General features: G+C 60.2%; 1 protein-coding gene across 35 annotated transcripts in view; it reads right to left on the bottom strand.

Annotated features, from left to right (window-relative positions):
* Nucleotides 1-18,523, bottom strand: part of CSMD1 (CUB and Sushi multiple domains 1) — a 574,681-nt gene that overhangs the window by 8,566 nt on the left and 547,592 nt on the right. For 33 of the 35 annotated variants that reach the window (XR_014794550.1, XR_014794551.1, XR_014794558.1 and 30 more), the window contains 12 exons: nucleotides 18,123-18,296; nucleotides 16,707-16,880; nucleotides 14,356-14,535; nucleotides 11,326-11,499; nucleotides 10,202-10,384; nucleotides 9,516-9,692; nucleotides 8,163-8,342; nucleotides 5,964-6,137; nucleotides 5,085-5,258; nucleotides 3,790-3,863; nucleotides 2,543-2,654; nucleotides 145-324 (listed from right to left, as the gene is read on the bottom strand). Coding sequence is in view for 3 of the 35 variants with exons in the window: in XM_084878313.1 (XP_084734439.1) it covers nucleotides 145-324; nucleotides 2,543-2,654; nucleotides 3,790-3,863; nucleotides 5,085-5,258; nucleotides 5,964-6,137; nucleotides 8,163-8,342; nucleotides 9,516-9,692; nucleotides 10,202-10,384; nucleotides 11,326-11,499; nucleotides 14,356-14,535; nucleotides 16,707-16,880; nucleotides 18,123-18,296 (1,956 nt within the window). In the remaining 32 variants the exon portion in view is untranslated. Of the gene's footprint in view, nucleotides 1-144; nucleotides 340-2,523; nucleotides 2,655-3,789; nucleotides 3,864-5,084; nucleotides 5,259-5,963; nucleotides 6,138-8,162; nucleotides 8,343-9,515; nucleotides 9,693-10,201; nucleotides 10,385-11,325; nucleotides 11,500-14,355; nucleotides 14,536-16,706; nucleotides 16,881-18,122; nucleotides 18,297-18,523 lie in introns of all 35 variants that reach the window. The other 2 variants (XM_084878311.1, XM_084878312.1) reach the window with 1 other exon arrangement.

The following is an 18,523-nucleotide window of genomic DNA, read 5'->3' as shown; positions in this document are numbered from 1 at the left end:
CTTCCTGCCCGCACGTCCCCACGGGGCCACACAGGAGCACGGAGGGCGGGGCTGCCCGTGAGCTCACACCGGACCGGACGCCGGCCTGAGGGCAGGTGCGCCCGCTCTCCCGGAGGCCTGTCAGCCGCCTCCTCGCCCACGTACTTTTACAGACAGGCGACTTCCCCGTCCACTTCAGGTCGGCCTTGCAGGTCCGGTGCTCCGAGCCGCCGGCCAGGAAGAAGCCCGGGTGGCAGGTGTAGACCAGGGTGTAGCCGAAGGCGGGGAGCTCGATGGCGCGCACGTCCGCGTGGGCCGGCGTCTCCGGCTGGCGGCAGGCGTGAGCTGAAAGGGGATTGGCTCCGTTAGGGCGCGGGGACCTGGCTCGTGAGGAAGGTAACGTGTGTCTAAAGAAGTGAAGGACAGGGCGCCCACCTGGGGATGGCTACAGAGGCACTTCACAATGAACACCGAACACAGCACCCACCCACACAGCACCCACTCCGCCTGCCCCCCCGCCTCCTTCTGCCCCTCCGCCCCTGCCTCTCTCTCTGCTCTGTCTCCTTTTCTCCGTCTCTCCACGTAAAGTAGGCTTCCAGTGAGCACGAATACACAGCTTTCTTTTGTATTATTGGTCATTAATTATCATGTTCTTTTCATACAGACAACCGTAAGCCTACATTTGCCAACTGCCATACGTACACGGGTATCTTCCTTCTACAAATGCATGTGTGACTGCTTATGTGTAGGAACTTGGACTAGAAACCAAAGCTCTGAAATATACTGATCGCGATGGGTTACCATTAATATAATATAAAGAATATGCTGGATTTCCTTAGAAGACCAGTGCTGTGAACGAAGCACAAACAGATGGACAGGAGTTTAGACATGCCTATGATTTTTGTCTGAAGGCAACTAGCAAATTTACTACTTAGTTCAATAAAAAAATAATTTTGCCCCAGCCACTGTGGCTCAGTAGCTGAGCATTGACCCAGGAACCAGGAGGTCAGGGTTAGATTCCTAGTCAGGACATATGCCCGGGTTGCAGGCTCCATTCCCAGTAGGGTGTCTTGCAGGAGGCAGCCAATCAATGATTCTCTCTCATTATTGATGCTTCTACATCTCCTTTCCTCTTTGAAATAAATAATATATATATTAGAGGCCTGGTGCACAGATTTGTGCACCAGAGGGGTCCCTTGGCTTGGCCTGCAGCTGCAGGGATCAGGCTGAAACCAGCTCTCTGACATCTGTATGAAAAGAACATGATAATTAATGACCAATAATACAATAATACAAGGGGTCCCAGATTGCGAGAGGGCTCAGACCAGGCTGAGGGACCCCACTGGTGCATGATCTAGCTTGGGAGGGACCGCAGGAGGGCTCTAGGGCGTGTCTGGCCCGTCTCACTCAGTCTCAATCAGCCAGATCCCAGCAGCAAGCTAATCTACCAGTCAGAGAATCAGCCTCCTGGTGGTGAGTGCGTGTCATAGCTACTTGTCGAAAGGTCAGATACTTAGCATATATATATATATATATATATGCCTAATATGCTAAGTGTCTGACCATATATATATGCACACTAGTGGCCCGGTGCATGAAATTTGTGCAAGGGGGGATGCCCCTCAGCCCAGCAGCCTGCACCCTCTCCAATCTGGGGCCCCTCAGGGAATGTTCAACTACTCGTTTAGGTCTGATCCCACAGGTGTCGGGCCTAAACCAGCAGTCAGACATCCCTCTCCCAATCTGGGACCGCTGGCTCCTAGCCACTCACTTGCCTGCCTTCCTAATCACCCCTAACATCTGCCTGCCGGCCTGCTCACCCCCATCTGCTCTCCCCACAACCCCGCCAGCCTACTTGCTCCCAACTGGCCCCTACCTACTGGTGGCCTGACTGCCCCCAACTGCCCCCCACTGCCAGCCTGCTCGCCCCCAACTGGCCCCCTCCCCACTGACCTGATCACCCCCAACTACCCTTCCCTCCTGGCCTGATCGCCTCTAACTGCCTCTGCCTCAGCCCTGCCTTCATGGCTCTGTCCAGCAGGTCTCCTGGTCTAATTAGCATATTTCCCTTTTATTAGCATAGATATGTATACACACACACACACACACACACACACACACACATTTAAAAAGCGCATTTTAAGCAGTTCTGTCATTATGGGGCATATCCCCTCAGGCAGCTTGCCCCTGGGCCATGGGAAGGAACCCTGCTGGCAGCCACAGTGTGGCCCCCAGGCCTGCCCGCCCCTGTGACTCCCCGCCCCGCTGTCCACTGGGGTGAGGGGAGGCGGCCCTCAGAGCTCAGGTGCCCGGGGAACCCCTGGGGGCCCGGTCAGCCACTGCGCCCCGGGATCCTGACCCGGCGGGGCTCAGCCAGAGCTGTGGATCTGCGTTTCCTCCACACCCCAGGAGACACTGCCGCCCCGGTCCCAGCGAGTCAGACTCGGAGAAAGCCCCGTGCGGGGCGTTAAAGACACTGAAACCAACAGACACGGCCGCCCGCACTGCCTCCCTAAGCCGGCCCTCCCGGCCTCGGCTGAGCACCCCCGCGGGGCCCACTCACGGATGCACTCGGTCTGGATCCCGCTCCACGTCAGGTTGGCCAGGCAGGTGCGCGTGGTGGAGCCCTGCACATGGTAGCCCTTCCGGCACCGGAAGAACACGGTGCTGCCCACCTGCGGGGAGACCACAGGCTCAGGCGCTCACCGAGGGCCACGCCGCAGCACAGACCCCTGGGAGCACAGGCTGCCCACCTGTGGGGAGACCACAGGCTCAGGCGCTCACCGAGGGCCACGCCGCAGCACAGACCCCTGGGAGCACGGGCTGCCCACCTGCGGGGAGACCACAGGCTCAGGCGCTCGCCGAGGGCCACGCCGCAGCACCTACCCCTGGGAGCACGGGCTGCCCACCTGCGGGGAGACCACAGGCTCAGGTGCTCACCGAGGGCCACGCCACAGCACAGACCCCTGGGAGCACGGGCTGCCCACCTGCGGGGAGACCACAGGCTCAGGCGCTCACCGAGGGCCACGCCGCAGCACCAAGTGCGGCAGCCCGGGTATGACAGGGACCAGCAGCCAGTCCCCGGGGGAGCACAGCACCAGGAGCACGGGTGTGACAGGGCCCAGCAGCCGGTCCCGGGGGAGCACAGCACGGGGAGCACGGGTGTGACAGGCCCAGCAGCTGGTCCGGGGGGAGCACAGCACGGGGAGCACGGGTGTGACAGGCCCAGCAGCCGGTCCCGGGGGGAGCACAGCACGGGGAGCACGGGTGTGACAGGCCCAGCAGCCGGTCCCGGGGGAGCACAGCACGGGGAGCATGGGTGTGACAGGGGCCAGCAGCCGGTCCCGGGAAGCACAGCACTGGGAGCACGGGTGTGACAGGCCCAGCAGCCGGTCCGGGGGGAGCACAGCACTGGGAGCACGGGTGTGACAGGCCCAGCAGCCGGTCCCGGGGGGAGCACAGCACTGGGAGCACGGGTGTGACAGGGCCCAGCAGCCGGTCCCGGGGGAGCACAGCACTGGGAGAACGGGTGTGACAGGGACCAGCAGCCGGTCCCGGGGAGCACAGCACGGGGAGCACGGGTGTGACAGGCCCAGCAGCCGGTCCTGGGGAGCACAGCACGGGGAGCACAGGTGTGACAGGGCCCCAGCAGCCGGTCCCGGGGGAATGCGCTCAGGCCACCTCGTGTTCCAGCGGAAACGCCGAGGACTCCTGCCTGCGTGAGTTCCGTTTGGGCTAACGTGGCTGGGTCAGACGTGGCACACGGACACATGAGCCTGACAGAACACTGACGTGGACAGAAAGCCTCACCTCGTATCCCCGGGAGCTGTTCTGTATCCCGAAGTGCGGGGTCCCCGGGTCCGGGCAAGCGTTGTGAGCAGGATCTGAAACGGACCATCACACACTGACCACGGGCCCGGGATGGACGGGCGGCCCTTCCGTCACCAAGGCCAGCGCCGTCAGACAGGCGCTGCTGTGCGTGTAAGCGGGAATGAGGAGGATGGTACTCCGCCTCCGGCTCAGGCGCTGTGTGCAGAAGGGCCTCCAGCGCTCCATCCGCTCCGGTCCTCCCGCCCAGCCCCTCTCCTTCCGCCGGCGAGGTCTCTCTGGCCTCCCAGCCGGCGGTTAATAATCCTCCATCTTCCCACCCACCGGGCGACCTGGGTTTAAGGGTCCAGCTGATGGCCAGCTCCCAGGGCCTCCGTGACGTCAGTCTGTTTACGTAAACCCATTTCCCTCAAAACGGAGGACATGTCTGATGCCACAGAACGGAAGCCCACGGCAGACACAACGGCCCTTTCCGACGTGGCCCTGGGCCGTCAGGAGGCAGGGATGCTCTTCGCCGTGATTCCCTCCGGCTGCTCGTGGGAAACTTAAAAACACACGCTTTCAGAGGGCACGTCCTGGGGAGAAGCCCGTGTCAGTGGACAGAGCCACCGTCCAGCGAGCACGGGGCCTGGGCACTGAGTCTGCCCACAGGGAGGAGGGCCCAGCCTTCGCTTCCGGTCAGGGGCTGGTGTCCGCGCTGCTCACACGGACAAAGCCACCTCTCCCGAGCCTTCCCGTGCGGGGGTGTGTGTGTGACTCTACGGACCAGGACTGGGGACACGTAGGAAGTCTCTCCTGTGGCAAGTTTCACCCCATCCCGAGGTCACCAGGACCTGAGTGCCCACGTGACCCTGGCTGTCATTGCTCACAGCCCAGCGGGTTCCCCGGGGAATCAGTGGGAGACAAGCATTGGGTTCTATGGGGACTCTGGGGAGACAGACAGGCGTTGGGGTTCCACGGGGACTCTGGGGAGACAGACAGGCGTTGGGGTTCCATGGGGAGACAGACAGACATTGGGGTTCCATGGGGACTCTGGGGAGACAGACAGACAGACAGGCGGTGGCCAGGAGTGGGGGTGGCAGGAGCCTGGGGGCTAAGGGCACTGCACACACTGGGCCTCTGAATTCACTGCCATGACTTAACGGAGGCGCCACTTACACTGTGGGTATCTACCCAGGGCATCAAGGGCACCATCCGGGAGATGCTGCCCTCCCGAATGCCTGGGTGGTACCCCACAGGCCCTCCCCCCCGGAGGCCAGAGGCGTGGCGGTCCTTACCGATGCAGGCGGGCTGCACGCCGCTCCAGGCGCCGTCCGCCTGGCAGGTCCTCCGGGCAGACCCCACCAGGACAAAGGGCGGCCGGCACTGGAAGGAGACCTCGGACTTGTAGGTGAAGCTCTTGCCGCTGAGCCGGCCCTCCGCGGGGGTGCCCGGGTCCCCACAGAACACGGCTGGCGGGAACAGCACAGGGTCAGCGCGGAGGTGCCCAGGCCAGGTGCCCTGTGGCCCACACCCCGCTCTGCTCCACCTTCGGTACAGCCATGAGGTCAGTAAGAGGCGTAAAGGACAGAATCCGCCCAGCTGGCGTGGCTCAGCAGTGAGCACCAACCCATGAACCAGGAGGCCATGGTTTGATTCCTGGTCAGGGCACAGGCCCGGGTTGTGGGCTCCACCCGCAGTGGGGGATGTGCAGGAGGCTCTCTCATCATGGATGTTTCCATCTCTCCCTCTTCCCTCCCCTAGCCCAGTGGTCGGCAAACTCATTAGTCCGCAGGGCCAAATAGCAACAAGACAACGACTGGAATTTCTTCGGAGAGCCCCATTTTTTAAACTTAAACTTCTTCTAAGGCCACTTCTTCAACATAGACTCGCCCAGGCCGTGGCATTTTGTGAAAGAGCCACACTTAAGGGGCCAAAGAGCCGCCTGTGGCTCTCAAGCCGCAGTTTGCCGACCAGTGCTCTAGGAAATCGATACAGATGTATTTTTAAAAGTAAATAAAGGGCAGAACGCGCCTTGGGCAGTGGCGGCTCCTCTTGGACATGCGCCTCCCAGCCCGGTCATCAGGGACACGTGGCTGCTCTCCATGGTCACCCCGGTGCTCAGCCCTCCCCTGAGGGTGCGAAGGGGCCTGTGGAGGAGGTTGTGGGGGACTCACGCAGGCACTGCGGCGTCTCCCCCTTCCACACGCCCGGGCCCTCGCAGGACAGGATGGCGGGCTGCGACAGCTGGTAGCCGGGGGCGCAGCGGTAGCTGACGCTGGCGCCCCAGCGGAAGTCACTGCCCTCCACTTCCCCGTGCGGGACGGGGGGCGGCGGGCTGCACAGGACGGCTGCCGGGGAGAGGACACGGGTCAGACACCAGCCTCACCCGCCGCACCCCGCGTGGCCCACGCAGCATGTGACACGCCCTTCAGGGGACGCCTATAGCAGGTGTCCGTGTTTTAAGAGAAGAATGACTGAGGAGCACGGGGGTCCAGTCCATACAGCCTCTCCCTCGTCTCTCTTCGTGAATGCAGACCGAGGAGGACAGCGAGGCCAGCGCTCTCAGGAGAGGGACCGGAGGGACGTGTGCCGTGCACACGGGCCAAGGACGGAAGGAAGGAGCACACTGTCCCATCCGTCCCGCGGACTGTCTGATCGGGTGAGGGCCTGGGGCTGCGCACAGCCTGTGAACGTACATGCGGCACTGGCAGGGCTCTCCTGCGGCCTGCTCTGCTCTCTTCATGTAAAGAGAGTGTATAATCTCTCAGCCGGTGTGGCTCAGTGGTTGAGCACTGACCTATGACCCAGAAGGTCACAGTTCAGTTTCTGGTTAGGGCACATGCCCAGGCTGAGGGCTCCATCCCCAGTGGGGGGCGTGCAGGAGGCAGCCGATCAGTGATTCTCTCTCCTCATGGATGTTTCTTTCTCTCTCTCTCCCTCTCCCTTCCTCTCTGAAATCAATACAAACGTATTAAAAGTAAATTAAAAATAAAGATAGTACATAATTTCTAAAGGACATAGACTGACCCACGTTCTGAATAATTAAACAGCAGGTGTTTGCGTGGTTCCGTTCTGTGACACAGCAGCCGGTGCCGGGCACCGTCTCTGCCTGGGGATTACTGGGCGCCCAGCACAGGCACCGCTCCCAGCCCCGGTGCCGATGGAGCCTGGCACCTTCTCTCTGCAGCTCTCAGGCCAAGATGCACGGGGAGGGGGCCCATCCTGCCCGAGACCCAGCTGCTTCCGGATTCTCACCCGAGACAGGGCGGGCATTGACAGTCAGCAGCAGGAGACTCACCTGCCCTCCCCCCTGCCTTCCCTCCTTCCTCCCCTCCCCTGCCCTTCCTCCTTCATCTGCCCTCCCTCCTTCACCTGCCCCCCCCACCTTCCCTCCCTCACCTTCCCTCCCTCATCTGCCCTCCCTCCTTTACCTGCCCTCCCTCCTTCACCTGCCCTCCCTCCCTCCCTCCCTCCCTCCCTCACCTACCCTTCCCCTCCTCCCTCCCCTGCCCTCCTCACTTGTGCTTTCCTAGGAGTTCATGCCCTGGCTGCCTCCGGGAGGAGGCAGATAGTCACCCCCACAATCACAGGCGCACACCCCGCCATTGAAAAGGGGCCCCCATCTGGCCACTCAAGCTCCTACCCGTCTGTCCATCTTTCCAGCAGATTTGCCCTAGAACCTGAGGTGAGGGCTGGGCTCCGGAGGGCGTGATAGGAGGTGCACAGGCCCCGCAGGTTGGACACCGGGATGCTGAGGGAGACCAGGGGGAGGAGGGCAGTGCCACCCGAGTGGCCCGCTGGCAGAGTGCTCCACAGTGTGGAGGTCCCACAGCTCCTCCACCCCCTCGTCCGCGGACGGCACTCGGCCGTTTCCAGATCTCAGCTCTGGGAACTGCGCTGAGCACACGGTGCACCCGCTCTCTCTGATGGTGTTCGGGTTGGCGTGGATACATCCCCAGAGGTGGGGTCACGGGTCAATGGCAGTTCTGTGTTTAACTTTTTGAGGAAGTAGGCTACTCTGAACTCCTCCCGGGCTTTAGGAGTGGGGAGAAATAACCACAAGCGCCTCAGACTGGAAATCTCCCAGGGGGTCAGCACCACTCTGTCCCCATGGGGCAGGCTCAGGGACTGCACCAGCCATTTGCTGCTGTGGTTTTCTAACAGCAGGATGTATACATCTTAGTATCAAACTTTTCCCAATCATTTAAAAAAAAAAAAAAAGGGAAAAAAGGAAATAGGAAAATCACGTGGTTTGCCATTTACAAATGCACTTGCATTCGCAGTGCATGGAGGACTGCGTTCATGCAAGATGGAGTAACCACAATTCCGCAAACTACATCTCCCGTGTGAGACTGAACCCCGCCCGGGCGCACCTCTGCAGACGGGCCGGCCGGGGCTCCAGGCGCCGCTGGCCAGGCAGCGGAGGGCGGCCCCCGCGGCCGGCTCCAGCACGTGGCCGGGCCCGCACTGGTAGCTCACGGTCTGGTTGAAGGTGAAGTCGGAGCCGAACCGGAGGCCGTTGGCGGGAGTGCCCGGATCGCCGCAGCTGATGACTGGGACGTGTGAACGGAGCAGAAGCGGAGAAACGGAAATCATCACGGGAGTCATTAGAACCGGCTCCGGGCAGCCCCTCACTCAGACCCACTCACAGTGACCCCTCCACAGGGGGCCCAGCCGGGGTGTCCTCTGGCCATCCCACAAACATGTTTAGAAGCACTGATTTCTATCCCCTCGGTGGCGGGTTGTACTGAACCTGTGCCATACTGTGGCTCCCTAATCCTAATCCAAACCCTAACCCTAACCATAACCCTAGCCTAACCATAACCCTACCCTAGCCCTAACCCAAACCCTTACCCTAACTCTAAAACTAACCCTAACTCTTATCCTAAGCCTAAGCCTAACCCTAGCTCTAGCCCTAGCCCTAACCCAAACCCTAACCTTAACCCAAACCCTAACCTTAACCCTAACCCTTACCCTAACCTTAACCCTAATCCTAAGCCTTACCTTAAGTCTAAACCTAACCCTAGCCCTAACCCTAATCCTAACCTTAACCCTAACCCAAAGCCTGACCCTAACCCTAACCCTAACCCAAACCCTAACCCTAACTCTAAACCTAACCCTAACCCTTAGCCTAAGCCTAATCCTAGCTCTAGCCCTAGCCCTAACCTTAACCCTTACTCTAATCCTAATTCTAAACCACAACCTTAACCCTAACCCTGACCCTGACCCTAACCCTTACCCTAACCCTTACCCAAATCCTAATGCTAAACCATAACCCTCACCTTGACCCTAAGCCTGTTACCCTACCCCTTACCTTAAACCTAACTCTAACCCTTATCATAACCCTGACCCTGACCCTGACCAGGCAGGAGTGTGACTTCACCACAAAGCCAAGGAGAGAGCTGTCTTTGATAAGAGGACCCGACTCCTTCCTCCTTCCTACGGACTCACTGGTCCACAGAGAGAACAGACCTTGACATTTTGTGGGCTCAGTTGGACAATGTCCAGTCTAGCTGGCCCTTTAACACAGTTTCAACCATATAAATAAGAAAGGAAAGAATCTAAAAGTACCAAATAGAGAAAGTCAAAGCATCAGACCTACATGAGTCTTTTTCCTCTCTGTATTAAAACCACAGCACAGCACTTGAAAACATAAACTCATTGCTCCCGGTCAAGTCCATATCACGACCCTGCCCTTGGGTTGACCTTGAGGGCCAGGTACTGACTTGTGCAGTCGGGAGCGGTGCCGGTCCAGGTGCCATTGGCGGTGCAGTGCCTGGTGGTGAGCCCTGAAGTGCGGTATCCCTCCCAGCAGGCATAGACCACGGAGCTGGAGAACAGGATGCCGTCGCTGCTGACGATCATGCCGTGGGTGGGCGTGCCGGGGTTCCCACAGGACACAGCTGCAGACACAGAGTGACAGCCCGAGGCAGTGAGTGGGGCGACCAGCGTGCTTCGGAGCGATGGATTAGGTCATTAGTAAAAGGCTAGAGGCCTGGAGCAGGAAGCTCGGGCAGAAGTAGGGTCCCTAGGTCTGGCTGGCAATCAGGGCCAATCTGCAGGGCAACCATCAGGGCAATCAGGAGACGCTCACTGGGACCTGGCTTGGCCAGACTGGTGCCATCTGCTTCCTGGCCCTGCCTTACACAGCCACTGCTGGTCACCTCCCTCTGCAGGGCAACCAGTGGGGTGATCAGGAGGCCCCCACTGGCACCTTGGCTGGCCTGGGGCCTGTGGGCTGGGGGCAGCTCCTGCATTGAGCATCTGCCTCCTGGTGGTCAGTGTGCATCATAGCAACCGGTTGTTCTGCCAGTTGTTCTGTTGTTCAGTCAATTTGCATATCTGGCTTTTATTATATAGGACTAGAGGCCCGGTGCATGATGTTCACGCACAGAGAGGGGGTGTCCCTCACCTTCGCACGCCGGCTGCCGCCCGGACCAGGAGCCGTTGGGCAGGCAGGTGCGCTCGGGGGAGCCGCGCAGCACGTAGCCCACCTCGCAGGAGAAGCGCAGCAGGCTCTTGGCCTTGAACTCCTCGCCCAGCCGCGCCCCGTGGGCGGGGGTCCCCGGGTCCCCGCAGAACCCCGGGTGGTTTCCTGTGGAGACAGACACACGGGCCACAGGGCGGTGAGATGTGAGGGGACGGGACCGGAGCCGAGAGGACTGAACCGGGCACGGTTACAGGCGCTCCGGCGGCTCAGGGGGCTTCTTCACAGCACAGACCCGGGGCCCTTACTGCACTGCTAGGGCCCGGCCGGCGTGGCTCAGGGGCTGAGCACCGACCTCTGAACCAGGAAGTCAGAGTTTGGTTCCCAGTCGGGACACAGACCCTGGCTGTGGGCTGGATCCCCCACGTCGGGTGAGACAGCTGATTACTGATTCTCTCTCATCACTGATGTTTCTCTCTCCTTCTCCCTCTCCCTTCCTCTCTGATGTCAACAACAATAAATTAGAAAATGAATACACTGTTCTTGGGCACCTAACACTACACCTGGACATGGTCCCGGTGGCCGTGGGCATCCGGGGGAGGGTCACATTGGGGAGGGTCACATTGGGGAGGGTCACATTGGGGAGGGTCACATTGGGGAGGGTCACATTGGGGAGGGTGTGGGCTCCGTGGGGGAGGGCAGGGTGGGTGCGCAGGACGTGGGCTGTGGGCTGTGTGCAGTGGGCATGCGGAGCTCAGGCACCTGTGAGATCGGATCTTCGAACTGAGTCTAGGGTTGCTGATTCCTGCGTTTTATTCATTTAGGGAACATGCATGGGAGAATGAAGATGATTGTTTTGGGGGGAAGAGCGATGTGACGGTCCATCAGAGAGGCAGGGGACGGGGAGGACTCGGGCGCATGGGCCGAAGCCAGCGGCCGGGCGGCCGGGACAGAAGAGCGGGGCCCTGGGCGCAGGGACAGACCGGCAGGAAGTGCTGGCGGAGACGGGAAGGGGATGGGGCTGGTGCAGGTGAAGGCGCCGTTGGCCGGACACGCGCTGACCCCCTTGTGGAGCAGCCGCGCCTGCCCGGATGCGGCCCGGGGCTCACCTGTGCAGTGGGGCAGCGCCCCGCCCCAGTGGCCGTCCTCCTGGCACACGCGGCTGTGGTCGCCCACCAGGCTGCGGGCCCCCTGGCAGGAGTAGCGGACTGTGGCCCCAAACGTGAACACGTCCCCCGTGAGGACAGCGTTGGCGGGCACGCCCGGGTGCCCGCAGGATATGGCTGCGGAACACGCATAAAGTGAGGGCACAGCCCGCCCGTCCCTGCCCGCGGAACACCCAGCGCCTGCATCACTCCCTCCCAGGCCGACGTGAGGGACCCCAGCTCCCTCCCAGGCCGATGTGACGGCCCCCAGCTCCCTCCCAGATCGGATGTGAGGGACCCCAGTTCCCCTCCCAGGCCGGTCCCCTCCCAGGCCAGTGTGACAGCCCCCAGCTCCCTCCCAGGCCGGACGTGAGGGACCCCGGGAGCGGCTGTCAGGAGGCTGTGAAGGTCTCAGAGCGGGCCGCTTTGTGTGACGGGGACGTGTACACGTAGGTTTTCAGAGGGGAAGTCCCTCCGGGTCACGTGTCCCCTCGGCCCTTCACTGCTCCCACACCAGCAGGCTGCCCGCAGGAAAGACCTCAAATGTGCTCCCCCATCTCTGGTGTCCGGGAAGGCACCAGCCCCTGCCCTTGGCGTGGGAGGGTCTACAGGTGTAAGTCGGCCCTGGCCAGAGGCCCAGTGGTTAGAGTACTGGGTCTCGGGTTCGATTCCCCGTCGAGGGCCTGTACCTGGGGTCGGGGCAGGTGTGAGGGGGCAACCTGTCAATGTGTCCCTTCCACATCCATGTTTCTCTCACCAATTTCCCCTCCTCCCCTCCCCCCCGCTCTCTCTGAAAAGCAGTGGGAAAAATATCCTCGGGTGAGGATTAACAACAACAAAAATAACAATAAAATAGCATCGTTAAGTGAAGTAATAATAATAAGTTACCGATTGATTTGTTCTCCAAGTTACTCTGTAAAACAATGTAGGTGATTCCCATTCACTTTCTAAAATTACACCAGATCAGGCCCGTCATGATTCACTAATTCTCCCTCAGAAAGCCGTACTCCGGATGCCGGAGTAAGATGGAATAAGAGGATTTCTCTCTCGCTGTCCATCCAGTTCCCCACGGGGCGCACTGCGGGCACATGGCCTGCTGCCTGCCATCAGCTCGCTGGGCACATCCTGCGAAGACATCTACGGCCACGGAGGGACCGCCTGGGGCCATGGGCAGCCCCACCGGACGCCCAGCAGGAGGCGGGGTGGGTGGGGAGGAGGCCATGAGGCATCAGGCAGCCGGCCACGTGGGCCCGATGGACCCTGGCTGCGGTCGGCGGACACCATGGCCTTGGGCTGGAGAGCACGGTTGGACCTAGAGAGGGTCCTGAATCGAAGACAATCTGACCGGAATCGGGGACATGGGCTACAGGACCGGCTCCCGGTGAACAGGAGGAAAGGGATCCAGGAAACAGGCCGGCAAGACTTGCTGCCGGAGCCCGGGAAGGAGGAGGCGCCTCTGCGGCCTCGCCCCTCACCCGGGGGCTCCAAGGCTCCCCGAGGCCCAGGGCCGGGAGAACTGGCTCCTCAGCTGCGGGGCCACAGGCATCGCTGGACACACAGGGGCCTCCGGAGCCGTGGGGCTCACAGGGCTGCTCGGGAGGAAAGGGAAAAAGGAGGCCCTCTGACCACCCCAGGCGGGCAGGCGGAGAACGCGGTGTGCTGGCTGAGGGTGTAACATGGGGACACGCTCTCTCTCTCTCTCTCTCTCTCTGAAACCGACCCTGTGGCCACAGTGGGAGTTTGGGGCGTGTTTCCCCATGGTTAGGAAGGGGTTGCGTGGGACGCTGACTAGCAGGGAAACCCCAGCCCCAGCCCCTTCTGGACGCGCAGGGAATGTGCCCGTCCAGGTGGTAAGAGGCCCTCCGTGGCCGTGTCACCCGATGCGGCTCCTAACGCACCTGCTGCCTCCCGCTGTCTCCTGCACCTTCTCCGGACGAGCACGGAGAAGGCAGGGCACTCTCTGACTCACTTATAAACCCCCGGAGAGCCGCCGTTCCCGACAGTTCAGACTGCGTTCTCACCAGTGACTCACTCAGCTCAGGGACCATCAGCTGGTTCAGGAAAAGGGGGTCACACTGGAGCTGTGTCGAGGAGACCCAGCGCTCCTGTTCACCCAGGAGGTCTAAGGCCGTGGTCAGCAAACTGGCTCGCGAGCCACATGCGGCTCTTTGGCCCCTTGACTGTGGCTCTTGCACAAAATACCATGGCCTTTGACAAGTCTATGTTGAAGAAGTGGCGTTGGAAGAAGTTTAGGTTTAAAAAATGTGGCTCTCAGAAGAAATTGCGATCGTTGATGTTTGGCTTTGGGGACTGATGAGTTTGCCGACCACTGGGCTGAGGGAAAGTGGCCCCCGTGTTAACGGAGACTCGAGCGGGGAGTCTACCACTTTGTTGGCATTCCCCTTCTTCAGGGCAGTGGGCTCCCCCCGATTTAAACCTCCCGGGGGTCAGGGGAAGGGACTGTCCATGGGACTCCTGTTCTATTGTGCTGACTGGACCAGCGATGCTCACGAGACCCGAGTCAGTCCCTGGAGTTACTGCCCTCTGGCCACAGCCAGGTCACCAGCGGACACTCTGTGCCACCGCGCGGCCGGTATCCCTGACCCTGGGTCTCCGCGGAGAGCAGTGAGAGGCGATGGCGTCGAGGCCGCCAGGCAGTACCCGTCCGCTGGGGGGAAGCAGGAGCCGAGCAGTGTGAGCAGAGAGGAGGACAAGGCCCAGGGGGTTCATGTCTGCATCCACTTCCCCCGGGGACAGGCAGTGGGCACCCAGTGTCCCCCCTGTCCCCAGCCCAGCCTGAGCTGTAGTGCGTGACCTCCTGCCCATTGGCCAGGGCATCCTAGTAATTAATGCGACTTGTGCCTAGGGACTGGGTTTAGAGAGAATGAAAAATCAAGACCTATTTGACTGCGGGACAGAAAGAGTCAGTAACGTTCATGCTGTTGACGTGCTCACCGGACGCTGTGGCACCGGAACCCACACCCCCTCACGTACCCACGCACTGGGGCAGGGCGCGGTCCCACAGGCCGCTGGCCGTGCAGGTCAAGGCGGACGAGCCCAGCAGGTAGAAGCCCTTCTTGCAGCGGTAGACGACCGTCCGGCCGTAGACGAGGCTCTCGGGGACGCTCTGGCGGACGGCGTTGTCCACGGAGCCGGGGTCCGAGCAGTTGACCACTGGAGAGAGCGTGAGAGGAGGCTGAGAGACGCGGGGAGCAGGGCCGCCTGGCAGCTCAGAGGCGGCTGCGCATTCGTACACACAACAGGTGCGAGGAGAAGGAAACCCGCCGTCGTTTCAGAAAGTCCAGAGGCGACGCCAGCATGGCCAGGGCGCCTCACGCAATTCTCTCTCTCTCGATGAAACCCACGGCTAATTCCCTTGACCTATTTCCCAATAACAGGCTTCTTCATGGAAAGGCGAGGATCGGTTTCCGTGGTCAAGTTTTATGCTATGAAAATGTTAGCACAGAAGCCTCGGAAGTTCGTTTAATTTTCCCACCTGTGTGATACTTTAGGGCAGTCTCTAAATAATTATCACCCCGCCTGCACACAGGCGTGCTTCCACATGTGCCTAATGTGAGCGGCGCTCTGGCAGTGAGGATGGGGCTTTGGGAGTGTGAATGGTGCCCTGGGTGGTGTGAATGGCGCTCTGTGAAGAGTTAATAGCATGCTGAGTGGTGTGAATGGAGCTCTGGGGTGTGTGAATGGCACCTTGGGTAGTGTGAACGGTGCTTTGTGGAGTGTAAATGGCATGCTGAGTGGTGTGAATGGAGCTCTGGGGTGTGTGAATGGCATGCTGGGTAGTGTCAATGGTGCCCTGGGTGGTGTGAATGGTGCTCTGTGGAGTGTGAATGGCATCTTGGGTGGTGTGAACAGCACCTTGGGTGGTGTGAATGGTGCTCTGTGGAGTGTGAATGGCATGCTGAGTGGTGTGAATGGAGCTCTGGGGTGTGTGAATGGTGTCCTGGATAGTGTGAATGGCACCTTGGGTGGTGTGAATGGTGTTCTGGGGAGTGTGAATGGTGCTCTGTGGAGTGTGAATGGCATGCTGAGTGGTGTGAATGGAGCTCTGGGTGTGTGAATGGTACCCTGGGTAGTGAATGGCACCCTGGGGTATGAGAATGGTTCCTTGGGTGGTGTGAATGGCACCCTGGTGGGTGTGAATGGCTCTCAGGCAACCTGAATCTGCAGGCATCGGGAGGGATGTGCAATGTGCACCCGCAGCTGCAGAGGAACAGAAAGTCCCTGATCATCTCGCCCTCTGACCCAGCCCGGTATGGAAGAGGCAGCTGCTGCCGTGGGGGCGGCACCCTCTCCACATCTCTCTGGCCCAGAAAGTCAATGTGGAGCAATAATGCCAGCCCTCACTCAGCACATTGGCCTGTGCCCCTTTGTGCTCAGGAAGGGGAAGGAGAAATGAAGAGCAGGAAGAAGAAAGGCTGTGGTTTGGGTGGGACCGTGACCTGTTTCCTTTGTGTAAACAGGAAGCCCTCTGTGGGCGCTGGCTGGCCCGGCATTGCCAGCACGGCCGGAAACGCTGCTCTTGGGTCAGCGGCAGGTCTGCCTGCGCCCAGCTCCTCCCTGTCCCCCTAGGGCGGCCCCTCTGCTCTGGGCAGTGTCAGTGCCCAGGTTTCACCAGCGCCACTGCTTCCTCCCTGGACATCCTGACCCTGACAGCCTGCTTCCTGGGACGTGGGCCTGGGGGGCCGTGCCTCGTCTCTGAGCTGAAGCCCAGCCCTGGGCGGTACACTGGGGCCAGAACTCCAGGGCTCGTAGCCAGCGTCACCCACTGCTGCTCTAGTGACACAGCTGGCTCCCGCTCTGCTTCGTCTCCTTGAACAAAGCTCCCTCGGGAGCCCTCGGGGAGGTGGTGGGTGTCGGGGCCGTTCCCGAGCCCCGGCTTTAACCCCGCGTCACTACCACGAAACAAGCCTCACCTCCACACGCACGTGTGGCTCACCTCACGCGAGAGGTGCTTTAATGGGCAGTAACTGAAGGCGAAGCTTCCTTGTTATGAGCTCAAAAGTCTAGAAATATAAAGCTACAAAACAGGATGTCCTCGGAAATTCAGACATGCGCCTAGACCTTTGTGACAGTTTTAGAGAAACGGAGGTTTAAAAGCGAGAAGGCTTTCTTAAAGGCATGGGAATGCCCGCACGTCCAGAAGCCCGGGGGCACAAAGGTGCTGAGCAGCGTGGCGTCAGCGAGTGGGTGCGAGCGAGTACGGAGAGAAACGGAGACGCGTTGTCTTTAAAGTAGAGGACCCCGGGGTGTTTCTGGGTGCCTGCCCGCCCCACAGCCGACGGGAAGCCCTCAGCACCTCCAGGGCAGGCTCCCCCATTTCCTACCTCGACAGGTGGGCAGGGGGCTGCTCCACTGGCCGTTGCTGCGACACTGGGCCTGCGGCGCCCCCTGCAGCACGTAGCCGGCGCTGCAGGTGAAGTTGACCACGTCGTTCAGGTTGAACTGGCTGCCGTGGGTGAGCCCGTGGGCGGGGTTGCCCGGGTGCCCGCAGGTGATGGCTGCAGGGGAGACAGGCCCCCGTCCCCGTCACCGGCCAGCAAGTCCCAAGCCACAGATACACACGTGGTGTGGAGCGTGTGGGTCCCGGGGCGTGAGCGGCTCGCACCCGTCCTGCACTCCCTCAGAAGGAAAGACGGGAGAACCCCACGGGCCGGGCCCTCAGGTGTCACTGTAGTGATTCCGGAGAGCACGTCAGAAAAATGGGCCTTTCCCCATCACAGGAAGCATTATTCCTGCTCACATTCTGACAGCCTCTCAAGTGATTTTCGAAGACAGCAGTGAAGACACGAGACGCTGACATTCTTGCACACATTGTGAGTTCTGACTATTGTCCCCTTTGAACACCAGCTAATTTGGAGGAGCTCTCATTTAGAAATATTATGGGGACTTGTCTGAGGCAGTAACCTGTGTACAGATAAATTAATCCAGTATCAGTCTAAACACTGTGAAACTGGGCAGGACAGAACAAAGAGAGAAAAGTGTGCAAGCTCAGATGGTGCCGTCTCGGAGCGCCCACTGTGCGATGCTGTCATTATGTCGTGCCCAGGTCTCAGAGGCACAAAGAGTCTTTCAAGGGTGGTGTTCAGCCCGAAAGCGGTGTTTTCTCCTCCTTTATCTTGTCAACAGTGTTCTCCCCCAGCTAAGCCCCGTCCTCTGCTCCCGCAGACAATGCCTGCTCCATGCTGAGCCTACACCACCACGTCTTTGGTGAACAGAGATGTGAGGGGGAAAGTGGTTCAAAGCAAACTTCCCAATGAGGGCGCCATCTCTCCTGCATGTACGCATCAATATTATGGAAGACGTTATCACATGTGAGGACCATCATTACATACAATTCACCTCCTTCTATTGAAGAAAGGACTGCTCTCTGTATTCCTGATGAATCGATGATAAACACACAAAACAATCGCAGATGGGTGGGGGGCCCTGCAAGACGGCCCGAGCTGCAGGCTCAGCGCCGGTGCCCACATTCGCTCTGGGATGAGGTCAGGGAGTGCACAGGGCCCTCAGCCTCCTGGGACCCACCTCCGGGGAGTGAGGGGCAAACAGGCTGTGGACAGGGGTCCGAGGAGGCGGGAGAGTACACAGTGGGGATGGCATTGGGAAGCCGAGCGGGGAGAGCGGGATGGTCTGTGTCAGGCCCTTTCTCCGTGCCTTTCGCGCAGGAGATCAAACACACCTGCTCCCCGCTCACAACGACAAGGCGTGGCGCAGCGCCTGCCTCTGGGCTGTGAACTCACCCACACACACCGGCGTCTGTCCCGACCACTTGTGGTCCTGCAGGCATATCCGCACAGAGGTGCCCACCAGCCGGAAGCCGGCGTGGCACTGGTACACCACCGTGTCCCGGTAGCTGAAGCCGTCCCCGCTGATGTGGCCGTTCACGATGGGGTCCGGGGAGCCGCAGTGGCCAGCTGCAGAGGCGAGAACACCCCGCCCATGTTTCCGAGACTGTCTTTCACAAATTTATTTACTTGTTTATTTATTTATTAAATATATTTGTGTTGATTTCAGAGAGGTGGGGCGGGAGAGAAGGAGAGAGAGATAGAAACATCCACGATGAGACAGAATCATGGATCTGCTGCCTCCTGCACACTCCTGGGCCCTGACCGGGAATGGAACCCTGACCTCCTGGTTCCTA

The sequence above is a fragment of the Pipistrellus hanaki genome, assembly GCF_964339955.1.
Source record: "Pipistrellus hanaki genome assembly, chromosome: 3".
NCBI lineage: Eukaryota > Metazoa > Chordata > Mammalia > Chiroptera > Vespertilionidae > Pipistrellus > Pipistrellus hanaki.
Note: the sequence above shows the minus strand (reverse complement) of the source record. Positions and strands in the feature narration are given on the sequence as shown.